Source organism: Artemia franciscana, unplaced genomic scaffold (assembly GCF_032884065.1).
Source record: "Artemia franciscana unplaced genomic scaffold, ASM3288406v1 PGA_scaffold_55, whole genome shotgun sequence".
Lineage (NCBI taxonomy): Eukaryota > Metazoa > Arthropoda > Branchiopoda > Anostraca > Artemiidae > Artemia > Artemia franciscana.
Window position 1 is genome coordinate 520,525 of NW_027062695.1, and position 16,994 is coordinate 537,518.

Below are 16,994 nucleotides of genomic sequence, written 5' to 3' on the forward strand. Positions count from 1 at the left end.
GACACTTTTTTTTGCCAAATTGGAATGTAAAGTACTTGTAAGTTACCACTGAGGAGGAGAGGTGATGGGACCCTGAATTCTAGTTTTGCTGTAAAAGAAGTTTAAACATATTCAAAGCAAATCAGCACTAAACAGTGAGCCTCTGACTGCCTCAAAAATTATTATTATCGCATAGAAATTAGAAAACCTACCAGTTTGATTAGCGAAAATAGGCCTGCAATTTTTTCGATAAAAAGGAACATTTTAAATTTGGGTCACATTTCTTTGGCGCAAATTAGTTTTCTTGTTACTTCTTTTTCTGTAATATTTGGCAACAGTGCAAATGTCAATATTCTGCTGAATTTCTTAAAAAGATGAAATATGTGTAATTGAAATATGTTCAATAAGTGAGAGCAGAACTGCTCTGAATGAGTGATCATATGTTTGTTATTGTTACAAAAAATTATAGATATAATTGCAAGTGGCTGTAGTTAAGTTACTGGGAAATAAACTTGCCTACCTGGGCAAGGCATTTTGTCAACAGGCCTAGCCTTTTTCTGTTTTTTTTGCAAGGCTTTCATTTCAGAATAGCCCAGAGTGCTACATAAAGCTGTTACGATTTGCCTATTAAGTGTAACTACTACAACGGATATCTATAAATGACTCTAAAAGTTACTGATTAGTGACTAGTCTAGGTTCTTATAGGCTAAATTTCAATTTATGCTTGCATTTTGGCAAATCAAGTATGGATAAGATTCAAGTTGCTGTTAGGGTCCGACCTTTGAATAGAAGAGGTAAGATTACTTTATGATTCTTTTTTAGGCAAGTACCTATAAGATGATCTAACAAACTAGATTACAATAGACATAGCATAGGCCTAAGATAATTTACAAAATGACACTAGGAAGAATTAACTGCCAGTCAAGGATGCCAGTGTGACAATATTTTCCTCTCCCCTAATGGTACTAGATATAGCCTTGGTAAATTCTAGTTAATTGACTTCTTGCTATCTTGGAAAGGGTTTAGGTTAGGAAAATGAAACTTTCAGGGATGGATCTACAGGCTAAAGTGTGTCCTGGGAGGGTATTTTAAAGTACCCACCTCCACTCCTCCCTCTAGAGGGCCCTGAAATTTGCCTACATGACAGGTCTATAGGCCTAGCTATTGAAATTTTGACAAAACAACATTTTACCTTAATTTTCAGTTAATAGTTTATTTTCTCTGCCTTTAATTCTGAAAATGTAATTCCTGTCTATTTGAGTAGAATTTTGAGCCATATCAATGTTTTTTTTTGTTTTTTTTTTAATTTAGGAAATGTATTTGCATAGCTTTAAAACCTTATATAATAGTATTGAGCAAAGTTATGAAGCTGAAAACAATTTTGTTGTAATTCAATTAAGCAGAAGATCTGTTTTCACTATAATAACACACATATTTTAAAGGTCATCAAAGGTCAGGGTCCTCTAGAGAGAGAAGGAGTGGAGGTAGTTGCTTCCAAATATCTTCCCAAGACATACTTTAGTCTATAGTTTCATCCCTGAAAGTTTCATTTTCCTAACCTAAACCCTTTCTGAGATAGCAAGAAGTCAATTAACTAGAATTTTACCATAGCCTTGAATACTAAAGACTATCTAGGCCTATCTCTTCATTTTCATTGCTTAAATTGTCATTACCTTAAATTACCTTAAATCACAGCTTGGAGTGAAATAAGGACTTTGATCCTGTTGAATCACTCCTTATGATGAGAGTTACATACATGATTGATTAGATTCTGGTGCATCCTAGTCAAATCTCCACAGTTTCTCACTCCACTCAGCATCCAGATGGTGTTTGAATACATCAGTTGATTCAGCAGAAACAGTGTTCTCCTTGAGGTTGTTCCAGAGGTTCACAATCTGGTTCAAGAAGAAGCTGCATCTTGATCCAGTCTTTGCATGAAGTTTACAGATTTGTTCTGGGTATCCTCATGTTATGTGGGAGGGGTCAATCTCCAGGAGCTCATTTTCTTGATTGGTAGAGAGGAGTTTGTGTGCCAGGATCATATCCCCACATTTCCACCTGTAGACTAAAGAGGGGAGGTTGAGTTCCCTCAGCTGTTCACTGTAGGGCTTGTTTTCCATACCAGCAATCAACTTAGTGGCCCTTTGTTGGATTTGCTCAAGCACTACCTTGTCCTTTTTGAATCAAGGGGTATATCTTCTTGTTAATAGGCTTTTTGCTATCTAGGCCTATCTATTCATTCACTGCTTGAATTGTCATATCTTCTTATTAATAGGCTTTTCATTTAACCTCATCAGTAACTCAATCCACTACAGAAGAACGAGAACACCTAAGGCACATTTGAACAAAATCCTACAGAAAATTCCAAACACTTCTTGGTATAAGATGGCAAAGGAACTTAAAAAAATACAGTTAGAAAAAAAAACCCTGGGTAGAACAGTAATGGGTAAAATTAAGCTGCATGATAGCCATAGGCTAGGATGTCTGTATAGAATTCCTAGTGCCCCCTGCCAAGTGAAATCAATAAAACCCAGCTCTGTTGTCCAGATTATAAGGATTACTAATGAAAACATCAAGGAGGCACACTCGTGCCTCCTTAAAGAGGCGAACCACAACAATGTTAAGCAATCTTTGGTTCCAGTGGTTGCAGAGGGATGGGGAGGAATGCATTTCGTAGCCCAAGCTCCAACTAAGAAACTTGCCAAATTTCACCCCCCTCCAACTTTTCCTTCATGGGGAAAATCTGGCCAAAAGTATCAACCCACCAACACCAGCCCCCCTTTAATGTTGTCTGATCGGGCTGAAATTCACAAGTTAAGGTCCCCTAGGGCCCAGGAGCTTATCCGCGAAATTTCAGCTCGATCTGATAACTCCTTCCCTCTTTTCCAGAAACCACGCATAGCCACTTAATGTTCATATTCTTTTTTTTCTGCCATGCCTACAGGTCACAGCTGACATCGGATCTGGGTGTACGAAGACTCATTCGACGCGGAATTCTCCGAGTAATTTTGCTTGAAAGTTTCATCAGAAAATCTCAACCCCCCAATTTTCTAGCTTAGAAAAAGCCCATTTCCCTATAAGAGCCCATGTTAGGTTTTTTGTTGTTAAAAGTTACGAATTTCAACATCAAGTACATCAAAATTGTTATTTGAGAAAAATGACAGAAACCCTTTTTTTTTTATTTCTGCCACGCCTACAGGTCACAGCTGACATTGGATCTGGGTGTACGAAGACTCGTTTGACGCGGAATTCTCCAAGTAATTTTCCTGGAAAGTTTTGTAGGAAAATCTTAACCCCCCGATTTTCTAGCTTAGAAAAACCCAATTTCCCCATTGAAGGTAAAATTTTCTCTTGTAATAACATCACTTGTTTGAAAAATTCTTACACTAACAGCAGCTTGGCACAGTGGAAGCATGCTGCGCCCATAACCCAGAGGTTGGTGGATCGAAACTGCTAGCTGCTAACTTTTTAAAATTTGTAAAATTAGGTAATTTTGTCAGTTTGAATTTATTGATACAGAAAGGGAGAAAATAAACATGGAAACATGTGATCAGAATTACATACTGGAATGTTCACAAGAATTTATACTGAAGCGGGTGTAAGGCTTGATGGAAGCAAGTTAAAAGAACCATTTAAATTGATTTCCTAATTGAAGCCATTGGTGAAATTTTCTATTGTAATAATTTGTTTGATAACAAGCATAACAGCAACTTGGCGCAGCGGAAGCACGCTGGGCCCATAAACCGGAGGCGGGTGGGTAAAACCCACTAGCTGCTAAACTATTAAAATTATCAAAATTAGATAATTTTGTCAGTTTGAATTTATTGATACAGAAAGCAAGAAAATAAACATGGAAAATTATTATTAAATTACATCCACCATGGATTGTAGAAAAACGTACAGAAATAATATGAAAAAACTTCGTTTTCTTAAAGAGTTAAAGAGGCTGCGTCCCAAAGTCGAACCTTAAAACGTACAGGAATTAGGAGAGGCAGTAGGGGGGCTGCCGCCCCCAAACCCCCCGCTTTTAAAGACTCTTTTGTACAGGTTTTTTGTTGTGGGGGGACTTCATTGTTACTAATCACTAGTTTCGGCGCAATGGTTCTCTTGTTCTCTTGTGTTTAACATTTTTCGAAGTTATTCCATTATTCATTCATTTCAATTTTTTGTTAATTAAAAGAGGGCCTTTCCGAAGCCAAGAGCGGGGGGTTAGGGGGGCGGCAGCCCCCCACAACAATAAACCTGTACATAAGAGTCTTTAAAAGCGGGGGGTTTGGGGGGCAGCATCCCCCCTACTGCCTACTGTACCTACCCCCTACTGTACGTTTTAAGGTTTGACTTTGGGACGCAGCCTCTTTAACTCTTTAAGAAAACGAAGTTTTTTCATATTAGTAACCATAATAGGATACTTTAATCTACCCCATGTGCAATGGACAGAGAGTTATGCTTTAGAGGAAGAAGCTGGTCATTGTAACCCATTTCTTGCATGCCTACAAGACCACTCATTATACCAGGCAGTTAATTTTCCAACTAGGAATCAAGATGGGCAAACCCCAATAGTTCTTGACCTTCTATTGCTAAGAGACCCAGAAATGATTGTTGGTATCAAGCCTGAACCACCATTTGGAGCTAGTGAACATATTGCAATTGCTTGCAGGCTTAGGTTGTCTCCTAAGAAAAATCAGTGTATAAGAGACATGTCTACAAATTAAAACCAAGCTAGGCTAGAATTGTCAAGATGAGATAGGTCATTCATTGAGGACTTAAATGCTCCTGAATCATGGAGTAAACTGAAAGAGATTCTTGTATAATTTTGTGATAAGCATAGCCTAGGTTACTACAATTGCATGGATCTGTAAACCAAGAACTCTTCCTTTTCTCACATGTGATATTAAACAGGCAATCTAGAAAAAGAAAAAGCAGTAGAAGAAAAGTAAAGGTATGCCAACACAAACAAATTATGATACATTGAAGCAACTTTGCAATAAGGCTTGATAGCTTTCAATGAAACTTAAAAAAGAATATGATGAATCAATTGTAGATGCTTTCAAGTCTAACCCCAAGTAATTTTGGTGGTATGCTTCCCTACAAAACATATAAGACACTCAGTTTCTGAGCTTTCTGCTGATGGAACATCTGTTACCAGCCCTAAGGACATAGCTAAGACACTGAACAATCAGTTCCTAAAAGTCTTCACTACACCAGATAAAGATCCACTTCCTAATTAACCTAAGTATACACTTTCCCAAAGTCCTTGGATGCAAAGATAATGCATCAGGACTGGCAGAATGCTAATATCACCCCTATCCATAAAGGTGGCAGCCAAGTAGACCCAACAAATTACCACCCTATTAACATTATATCTGTTATTGGGAAAATTCTGGAAGGATTAGTAAATACTGCCATTGTCAGACCCCTCACCTCTAACAACCCTGTTATGAATAGTCAACATGGATTTAGCTCAGGATGATCCATTGATACAAATCTAATAGATATGTACAATTTTGCCACCAAGCTCCCAGATAGAGGAATCCTCTATAGATCTCACTCTTCTAGATTTTGCCAAAGCATTTCAGCCTGCAAAAACAGCTGAAGAGCAAGGCATATTAAAAGCTAACCTAGACAAATCTCAGATTGGGCAAAACTCTGGAGGTTAGAATTCAACATTAAAAAATGCAGGGCAATTCATTTTGGCAGAAATAATATGAGGAGTTGGTATCACATGTGTGGAATAGATGTTGTTGGGTAGAGGATTTATTCCTCCTATGCTGAAAGAGTCCTGGATACATTTGTGGATGAAGAATTGAAGTTTGACCAACATGCTCAGTCATTTATCTCCAAGGCACCCCAGACCCTGGGAATTGTAAAAAGAACATTCTGCAGTAGGTCACCAAAGCTGATGTCAAAGCTTTATAAAGGACTTGTTTGACCAAAACTGGAATTTGGGATCTGTGGCAAGAAAAAACTAGAGAGTGTCCAAAGATGAGCAACTAAATCAAGAGAGGGTTGTAAAAGACTGGACTACCCATCCCACCAGGAAAAGTTACAGATTCCTACCTTCTCCTATCAACCAAAGCATGGGGATGTCATCATGGCATACAAAATGCTGCACACTCAGTTTTTACAACAAAATATGCTTGAACCTGACCAGTCAAGAAGAACTAGAGAACACACTATGAACCTGTAGAACAAGCAAACAGCAGACTACAGAACAACTTCTTCCTAAATAAAGTTTAGGGCTCTGGAACTCCCTAAGTGAAGAAGCTGTCTCAGTCTCTAGTTTGGAGGCCTTCAAGGGAGCTGTGGACAAAGATTGACAGATCAGACAAAGATCATCACTAACCAACACCTACAGGATAATACATTATTCACTGGACAATGCAATTTATGGTAACTTAAGGTAATGTGTTGAATATTTTTTCTTTATGTTTTCTTGTGGTATTTGATCCAATCTTGGATCAAGTACCTCTTGGATTGGTGTCCTCTTTGTGGTAAATGCTGTCCAATCTTGGATGCAGGCTGTAAAAGTCAAAACATAGTGCAAAGAAATTGCCTATGGATTGTTTTGGGTTCCCAAATGACTGACCCTATCTCAAATACTAAGCTGTACAAAAAATGAGGCTCAATCCTGTTTTCCAGGGGTATAATTGGAGAAAGTTTGAGATGACTAGGGCACATTCAGCAGATGAAGGATGACAGATTGTCCTTGTTGGCCAACTGTCTAGGGCCAAACAAAAAGTAGGTGTCTCCAAATGGGGTGGGAGGATGTCATAAGGAATGATTTAAGGGAAATGGCAACTTTTTGGGAGGGTGTAAAGAGGGAGGCTTTGAGAGGAACATATGCAGCTGCATTGGCCTCAGATGACTTGGTATTGTGGTGAGTTGTTAGTTGTAGTAGTAATTTAGATGATTCGAACTGGACTTATCAGGCATTTCAGAAAGTCACATCCCAGGCGTGGGAAACATGAAATTAGGTGATATAGAATTTACTTACTTGGGCAGGACAGATGGAGTGCACAGGCAGGGTGTAGGGCTCATGATGAATAAGAAAGCTGGCAAGTCTTGTTTAGGTTGGGAAGTTATTCATAATAGAATACTAGTAACTTATTTTATGACTACATAGTGCAAGGTATCAGCAATAGTAGTATATGCCCAGTAGACTCAACTGATGGAAATAGTAGTGAACCAGGTTAATTTACTCACAGCTACAGGAACAAGTAGATAGGGTCCCAGGTAGAAAGATGATATTTTTAGAAGGGGTTTTTAACACCCAGGTTGGTAGAAATAGGGAAAGGTGGTATCCTAGCCTAGGTGAATTTAACAGTAATGATTACAGACAGCTGGAATTTTGTAGGTATAGCTAACTAGTTCTAACCAGTACAGTAGTTGGTAATAAAATTACCCAAAACTTATCATGGTATTCAAAAGACACCTAGTTTGTGAAGTTGCTGATGGTGCCTTAGAAAAGAAAGTTAGAAACACAGCTAGGAATATTCATGAAAATGCATTATGTTTAACTGAGAAGAGGAGGAGCTTGTACAAGAATTATTTGAGTGATATATTGTAAGAAAATAAGTGGTATGTAAAGATTTGGGATGAACCACTAAAATATTAATTAAGGATGTGTGAAGTTGAGTATCATGTATAAAATTGCCAAAGATCTGGAAGATGCAGCCAGACTGCAGAACAGTAAAATACAGTCCTGGCATGTTGATAAATTGAAAGAAATAGTCAATCTGGACTTGTCCAAGTTAAAGATTGGGTTGGGGCCACAATTAGTCATAATCTATACTGGGGTGCCTGCTCACATTATTCTGATTGATTTTTCTGAAGTTTCTGACAAAGTTTGTCACAAGTAACTTGCAATTGACCAATGTGCAGTCAAGCTTGAAGAAAAATCCCTGTTCTGGATCCTTGATTTTCTTTCCATGTCACCTCAATGTGTTCAGTTATTTGATGGTGCTGGTAACTATATTCTTTCTTCCTCTAAGTAAGTTTTAAGTGGAGTTACTCAGGGAAGTGCTTTGGGTCCTACACTATTTAATGTCTTCATCAATGATGCTCCTTCCAATATCAGCCACAAATTAACTCTCTATGGTGATAATGCAAAACCTCTTGGACCAACTTTGTCATGTGAAGATCATGCCTGAAGTGTAAAGGGGAAGGTTTTGAATAAACTGGGATGGAGGAGGGTGTGTAGCTGTGTTGGCCTTAGGCGGCTTTGTGCTGCTGTGATGTGTTAGTAGTAGTAGTAGTATTTCCAAGATTAAAATCCCACTGTCCGTGTTTATGAAACATATCTTATATTGACTCAAATAGTAGCAATTAATTCCCTTTAATTCAAATATTTGTTCAAAATTAGGTACCATTCAAGTACTGGGGGTATTACCCTAGATTAGCTCAGAATACACAAAACCTTGTTCTAGAACAGCCTGTCTTTCAGCTTGTGTAAGTATACTGTAGATTTTCAGACGTCTACTTGGTTGCTAGGCCGAAATATTTTATTTAAAAAGACTATTACTTGGTTGGCTGAGATATTTGTGGGTCAATATCATGTTGCTGCAGTGATGACATAATACTAGAGTTGATATTTTCAATTTCTTCAGCCTTTTCATGTGTGGTAGGTTTTGGAGACCAGTTATTCACCTAGTTTTATGTCTTTGAACCCACTCAGTCAAAGTTTTATCATACTTGAGGGAGAGGTAAGAAAAGCAACAAAGTCTAAAACAGGCCTCGTAATTGCTTTTTAGAGCCTTATGAAGACTTTCTGCAAACAGATAGAAATAGAACATTTATGAACATTTTATATTTTATGAGATTTTTCACATTATAAGATGTCTTCCACCAATATTCTGAGGCCTCCCAGACCTCTATATGTTTCTTCTATTTTTTTCTAAAACTTATTTTTTTCTGACACCACACCAAATGAATATCACTTCTACATATAGCATCCAAATATTATGTTGAAGGTTATTAGGTACGAAGCTACAGTAGAGAGTGGATCCAATAGCCTGAGCAGGTGTCTAGCGTGATTTCTTTCTTTTCAAATAATTTGAGTCATGCTGAGGTCTACTCATGTACATCACAAATTGCGACAGCTAGGGAAAGGAGACTGTTACAAATTCTTTGGAGTTTCCCATGTAATCTAGAATTTGCTATCTTGTCTTTTACCATCTCCCTTACATCAGTATATTTACACGGCTTGAGAAAATTTTTTAGCTCTGTCATGTATTTATCAATATTTTTGGGGTCTCTTTGATCTTTTTTAAAAAATATAATGTTAGAACATTGTTTTTTAGGAACCTTATGCTATGAACTTTTATGAAATATACCTTAAATTTGTCTTTATCTATTTATGTAAGCCCAAACGCACTAAAGCGTCTGTTTATCTAAACACAAGAAAAGATTTCTTGTGCTATAGCTATATACTCTAGAGCTATAGCTCTGTGCTATATACTCTGTTTAGAAGCAAGATCATTAGTGCTTCAATTGAAAAAACGGCTATGCTTCTGACACCATGTAAAGTTTGTCAGTTTAATGTAGCCAAATATCATAATAGTAGTTAGCTAACCAGTATATGATTTATCCCACCTCACAAGGTCTTTTGTTGATTGGTGACTTTACAATAAAAAAAGAAATCATAAAACTTGGGATGTTCCAAAAGTTGAAAAAGAGAATATTAAAAATGAGAAAAGCTCGTAAAAAAGTGTTACTCAAAATATTGAAAATCTTGTGTTTGGTAGAAGGTCGTGGACCTTTTACAATAATATAGTTGTTGCCAAACGTTAGTTCTGATGGAATGTACACTGAGATTTATGCTGTTAGATGCATAAAGAAAAAGATAAGTCTACAAACCAAGATTAGAATATTGGAAGCTACAGTGATGACAGTGGTCAAATATGGCTCTGAAGCATGGGCACTCCGAAAAGCAGATGAAAATTTACTAGATGTTTTCCAGAGATATTGCCTACGGATTGTTCTGGGAACCCGGCTGACTGACCGTATTTCAAACAGTAGGTTGTACGAAAGGTGTGGTTCAATCCTGCTTTCTGGGGCTATAATGAAAGAAAGGTTGAGATGGCTAGGCCACGTTCTACGGATGAAGGATGACAGATTACCGAAGATTGTCCTTTTTGGCCAACCGTCTGGGGCTACACGGAAAGCAGGTCGTCCTTGTCTGGGTTGGGAGGATGTCATAAATAAATATTTAAAGGAAATGGGAACTTCCTGGGAGGGTGTAAAGAGGGAGGCTTTAAATAGATTAGGTTGGAGGAGGAGCGTGCGTAGCTGTGTTGGCCTCAGGCGGCTTGGTGCTGCAGTGAGTTATTAGTAGTAGCAGTAGTAGATGCATAATGCCGCCACGTTGGCGAATTATTGATGCAGTTGCTTAAAGTTTTTGTGAGCAATCAAATTTGTGCTTTCCAGTTCTTGTCTTGCCAAAACAACGTGTTCGTCTTTTTTTAAAGTTACTATTGCCATGATTAACAAAAAATTAAATTGGCCAACTGGTATTACATGTCAGGAAACAAGCATGACTTTCAGGGACTAGGGCTTTTTCCAACTGATAAATTTGCTACTTGTATTAGCTCATATAGCTCAGAAACTTTCAGTGTTGGAAAAAAATTATTGTATTATAAGCTATTGTGCTGTAAATTTATATTTAAATCCGATATATTTTTAGTTTTGTTGCTTTATTTGCAATATGGAACACATTTAAGAGAGCTAAATAATCCTCATTTTACATACTGACTGAAATTATGCTATACTAGTAATATTTAAAGCTTCATGCTCTGAAGTGAATGTGGCTAATTATTTCATTGTGTTGCAAGAGCAATACTTTGGTTATGTCGTATTTTTTTTCTTCCTAGCACCCCGATTTCAGCTTATTCCTAGAAAGTAGTAAGGGTCTAATCTCTGCGGTTTTTACGAAAAGTGTGGACCTTAGGCTGAATTGATGAATATGACGTTGCATTTTGGAAAACTTCGTAAAGCTCTTGCCTTGGGCCAAAAAGGATGGTTTTTGCTTGTCCTTGATCCAGAGCCTATAGTGTGCGAAGTGACTTGGAGTTTTATAGCCTATGTGAGAGAGAACTATCTGAAGTTATGCAGTCAAGCTTTTGTTTCATCAAACCATGGTTTTTTTTTTCAAGGTTCAATCGGGTTTAATTAAAAAAAAGGAAATAACTAAACTTAAAGTACACTGCTCTGCGACAAAACTCACGTTGAGACCCATAAACATAAAAGATTCTTCACTAACACGCAGTACGGCTCCCACTTCACTCTTCGACACAACCACACGCCTCCTCATTATATAATTTTTTTTAATCTTAACCATAGGGTTCCTCCCTCCCTCCCCGGACGTACAACCACCTCACCTAAATATACTAAAAAATCTAAACTCCATCTAATTTAATTTATCTTTCTTTTTTTTATCATTCACTTCTTGACCTCTAGCTAAATATTTATTTAAACTATTTTTGAAAGACCCGAGGGAGCTCCTACATCTCAGCTCTTTTGGAAGCATGTTCCACACTTTAGCACATGCTACATCCGGGGGAAAATCTGAACGTACTGTTGGAGTTTGTCTCACTTGAAGGTCAAAGACAGAGCGCGTGTTTCAGATATCAACCGAAACAGATTGTGGAAAGGAGACGGAAGTAAACAGGATAAAAATTTAAAAACAAAAACTGAGCACTACAGACGGTAAAGGGAACCAAGTGACAGATAGTCGTCTACATTTCCAATAATTTTCAATGCACGCTTGTGGATTGAGTCAAGTCTCTTCAGGTGTGATTTGAAGGTTGACTGCCAAATTATGGCACAATACTGCAGGTGAGGTTTCAGAAGTCCATTGTAAAGTCGACGAAGGGTTTTTTGAGGAAATACGTGCTTCAGTTTCCTGATGATGCCAAGATTGCGAGAGAGTTTCAGCTCCACAGCCTGGATGTGGTTTAGAAAGGAGAGGTTTTCGTCCAGGAGTACACCTAGATACATAGCAAAACCCGTTTCTGGCCGCCTGATCGTTCCTCTAGAAGTTATAATTCCAGTTATATCTCGATGAATAGTTCCAATCCTTGAAAAGAATAGCACACACGATTTGTCGACATTTATTACAAATCGATTTGCATCCATCCAGACGTAAGTTTCTTCTAAGACAATCTCTAGTTTTCTCTGGAGTGACATCATGCCAGAGTCACAGGAGGCCATTGTAGTATCGTCGGCGAATGCTAGCAGCTCACTAGAGTCGTTGTCAGTATTTGAAGTGTCTTCACCGCAGCAGAGTTTGCAGCACCGTGAGGTCCTGAAATTTGGTTCAGAACACGACTTAGGTCATTCACATGAATCAGAAATAACAGTGAACCTAAGATCGATCCCTGTGGCACACCGAAATTTACCACGATATCGTTCAACGGATCTTCTCCTATGTACATGCGCCGATTGCTAAGGTAGGACTGGAACCATTTCAGTGCCTCTCCTCTAACGCCGATTTGTTCTAGTTTACTTAGTAGAATTCCATGATCCATACTGTCGAATGCTTTTTTGATATCAAGTAAAATAACAGCTGGCAAAAGTCCGAGGTCAAGAGCTTTGTTGATAAATAAGCTCAGTTACGTCAGCGCATCTTCAGTTGATTGTCCCGGTCTGAATCCAAATTGTCGTTGGTTGAGGAATCCCTTCGCTTCGAGAAAAGAGTAAAGTTGATTCTTTATAGGTTTCTCGAAGACTTTGGAAAATACCGAGAGAATTGAGATGGGTCGAAAGTCAGATGGGTCATCTTGAGGGCCACCTTTATGGAGAGGTACTATTCTTGCTTTATTGAGGAGTGATGGAAATACTCCCTTCCGCAATGAGAGGCTTATGAAATGTGTTAACGGTTGTAATACAGACGGCAACACTGCTTTCAACACTTTCGTGTGAACGTGGTTGAATCTGGACGCAGATGTACCTCTCAAGTTTCTGACAATCATTGAGACGTCGAGGGAAGTTACGGGAATGACTGCCATTGACTTAACACACGCTGGACCTAGAAAATCCTTGTAGGATTTTGCTTGGGATGTTACTGTGTTCGCTGTTTTCTATCCAATGCTGGCGAAGAAAGTGCAAAGTGCTTTCGCAACTTCGGTTTGCTCAGTAAAGGTTTTCCCATCAACAGTAATTTTGGAGGGTAGTTCAGGTTTTTGGTCGTTGGGTCGTAAAAGTGCTTTAATTGTCTTCCAAACTTTCCTTCCATCCTTACCACTTTCAGCTAGTTTTGTATTAAAATAATCTCTTTTGGCCTTCCTGAGAATTGATTGGAGGCATTTCTTATAAGATTCATAGATTTCTAGGCTAGCTATACTTGGTCGGTTACAGTATTCAGCCCAAAGCTTGTTCTTCTTATTAATACATCTGAGTAAACTCTCAGTAACCCACGGATAAATTGGTGTATTTTTTCTCCCATGTTTAGCTGCTTTTTTTTTTTAACAATGTGCTTTGTATAAAGTTGTAAACGTATTATGAAATGCTTCGAAACCTTCGTTCAAATCTTCTTTTTCCAGAACACTATCCCTTGTAATTTTCTTCACGTAGGTCAATAATCGGTACGTCTTCTCTTATTCTCGAAAATGATCTTGCTACTTTTGATGTCTCAAAGATGGTGAATAGGGGGAAATGATCCGACATATCACTGACGATGACTGAAGCTGAGTGTGGAGATACAGTCGAGAAAATATTGTCTATTAGAGAATGAGTATTTTCCGTAACTCTTGTCGGGATAGTGATTGATGGATAGAGCGTAGATCCAGACGTGAGCGTGAGGAGGTCTTTGGCACTACTTGTAAGGGGATGGGACAGGTTGATATTGAAATCGCCCATAAAGACCACATCATGATTCTGTTTCTCCAACAGCTGGAGTGTGTCCGATAATATATCCATAAAAGAAGAAACAGAGCCTGATGGGGATCGGTAAATTTCTCCAATGATTACTTTTCTTTGTGAAGGAAGCGACATTTCAAGGACAAGTGATTCAAATACACCCTCCATCTTCCGAGTCAGTTGGTTATTTATATAAACTGGGTATTCACTCTTTGTGTAGATTGCCAATCCTCCTCGTCTTGTATCTTTTCTATGTATAAAATTCGATGTGTACCCGGGGATATCTAACAGGCTATCATTCTGTCTCGTCAGGAATGTTTCGCAAAGTCCAAGAACATCAGGCTGTACTTGCTGACACAATCATAGTCATTACATCCGTCAGTGATGAACATAATCCTTGACAGTTCAGTTGAATTACACTGAGCTGAGATTTGGAGCATCCTTGGGCCATATTTATTATTTGAGCGTATTTATTTCGAGGCAACTTTACAAAGAATAATCTGTTTCATTACTTATTACTCGATCAAAAAAGCTTTCGAGTGGAAATCTCTGTTCTAGCAGGCAGGCACCAGTTTCAAATTGAAGATGGACTAAAATTTATAAGTGCTAAATATATGCGACACTTACCCAGCCCCACAGCCAATATATCTTGTTTGAGTGATAAATAGAAAAAATTACAGAAATAAAAAAGTGGGGACCGAAAGTGCTGCCATCTATTGTTTCTGCCTGTTTCTGTTCGTGATTTCAGCTGAGTTTATCATTCGTTTTTTTTTCAATTGGGATTACGGTAAAGAAATGGTATCAGATTCACCTCTTAAACTGGAAAACTTCTCTTATTGCTAAAGAAATTGAGTTTATCCTTTTTTCCTTTCTAAGTGATGACGTTAGAAACTTGGCCTTCGGCAACAAAGTCAACGTTTGAACTAAGACAGATAGGTTTTTTTTTTCGACGGCAGTCAATAGCTCTTGATGAGCTGATCAAAGTGTATGTCCTCCATTTTTATGGCACTTGGTATTAACCAAATGACATATAGCAATCACAAGTTCTGTCATTCGGTCTGTCTGTCTGTCCTGGTTTTGCTAGTTTAGGTACTTCCAGATAAGCTAGGACAATGAAATTTGGCAGGTGTATTAGGAACCAGACCAGATTAAATTAGAAATAGTCGTTTCCCCGATTTGACCATCTGGGGAGGAGTGCGGGGACAGTTAATTCGGAAAAATTAGAAAAAAATGAGGTATTTTTAACTTACGAATGGGTGATCGGATCTTAATGAAATTTGATATTTAGAAGGATATCGTGTCTCAGAGCTGTTATTTTAAATCAAGACCGGATCCGTCGACATTGGGGGGGATTTGGAGGGGGAAACCTAAAATCTTGGAAAACGCTTAGAGTGGAGGGATCGGGATGAAACTTGGTGGGAAAAATAAGCACAAGTCCTAGATACGTGATTGAGATAACCGGAATGGATCCGCTCTCTTTGGGGGAGTTGGGGGGGGGGTTAATTCTGAAAAACTAGAAAAAATTAGGTATTTTTGACTTACGAAGGAGTGATGGGATCTTAATGAAATTTTATATTTAGAAGGACCTCGTAACTCAGCTCTCTTATTTTAAATTCCGACCGGATCCAGTGTCATTGGAGGGAGTTGGGGCGGGGGGAACCGGAAATCTTGGAAAAGACTTGGGAAGAGTGGAGAAATTAGGATGAAACTTGGTTGGAAGAATAAGCACAAGTCCAAGATACGTGGCTGACGTAACCGGCCTGGATCTGCTCTCTTTATGGGAGCTGTGTGGGGGGTAATTCGAAAAAATTAGAAAAAAGGAGGTATTTGTAACTTACGAACCAGTAATCAGACCTTAATGAAATTTTATATTTAGAAAGATCTTGTGCTTCAGAGGTCTTATTCTAAATACTGACCAGATCTGGTGACATTGAGGGGAGTTGGAGAGGGAAACCGGAAATCTTGGAAAACGTGAAAATTGAGGTATCTTTATCTTACAAATGTGTGATCAGATCTTAATGAAACTTGATATATAGAAAGATTTTATTTCTCAGATGCTCCATTTTCAATTCGAATTGGACCCGGGAACAAAGGGGGTTGGGGAAGGGAAGAAATCTTGGGGACCGGAAATCTTGGAAAACGCTTAGAGTGGAGAGATCGGGATGAAACTAGATGAGAAGAATAAACACAAGTTCTAGATACGCTATTGACATAACTGGAATGGATCTGCTCTCTTTGGGGGAGTTGGGGGGGGGGTAATTCAGAAAAATTAGAAAAAATGAGGTATGTTTAACTTAAGAACGGGTGACCGGATCTTAATGAAATTTGATATATAGAAGGAACTCATGTCTCAGAGCTCTTATTTTAAATCCCTACCAGATCTGGTGACGTTGGGGGAGTTGGAAGGGGAAACCGGAAATCTTGGAAAAGGCTTAGAGTGGAGAGATTAGGATGAAACTTGGTGGATAGAATAAGAAAATGTCGTAGATATGTGATTGAAGTAACCGGACTGGATCCGCTCTCAGTGGGGAAGCTAGGGGGGTTTTCAGTGCTTTGGCGAGTTTGGTGCGTCTGGACGTGTTAGGACGATGAAAATTGGTAGGCGTGTCAGGGACCTGCACAAATTGACTTGATAAAGTCCCCGATTCGACCATCTGGGGTGCTGAAGGGAGAGGACTAATTAGAAAAAAGAGGTATTTTCAACTTACGAGGGGGTAATCGGATTTAAATGAATTTTGATATTTAGAAAGACCTCGTGTCTCAGAGCTCTTATTGTAAATCTCGACCGGCATTAAGCCTCTGATTTTCCTTTTAAATAAATCCATTGATTCTTAGAATTTTGCTAGAGCTCATGCCATATGAGCTATTGGCTGTTCCGGCCTCGTCACAAGTGCCATATGAGCTCTTAGCTCTTGTTTGGTAGAAAATTTCCTTCACGAGATATACCAGTTTGAAAGTTTAAAGGGGCTGAACACTGAAACCAAAAATGGTCGATACAGATATGGTATCAAATATTCCTCTTAAACTTCAAAAGTTCTCCCATTGCTGAAGAAATTAGAGTTTATCCTTTGCTCCTTTCTAGGTGATGACATTAGAAACTTGGCCTACGCCGAAAAAGTCAACTTTTGAACTAAGACAGATAGAATTTTTTTTCCGACAGC

At 38.5% G+C, this 16,994-nt stretch overlaps 1 protein-coding gene across 1 annotated transcript in view; it reads left to right on the forward strand.

Moving 5' to 3' along the window:
* Positions 1 to 312: 312 nt before the first annotated feature.
* LOC136041998 (kinesin-like protein KIF13A) overlaps positions 313 to 16,994 on the forward strand; it is a gene marked incomplete in the record, with an annotated part of 206,048 nt that continues 189,366 nt past the window's right edge. The window contains 1 exon segment of the mRNA XM_065726827.1: positions 313 to 773. Within this exon segment, the coding sequence (XP_065582899.1) occupies positions 725 to 773 (49 nt within the window).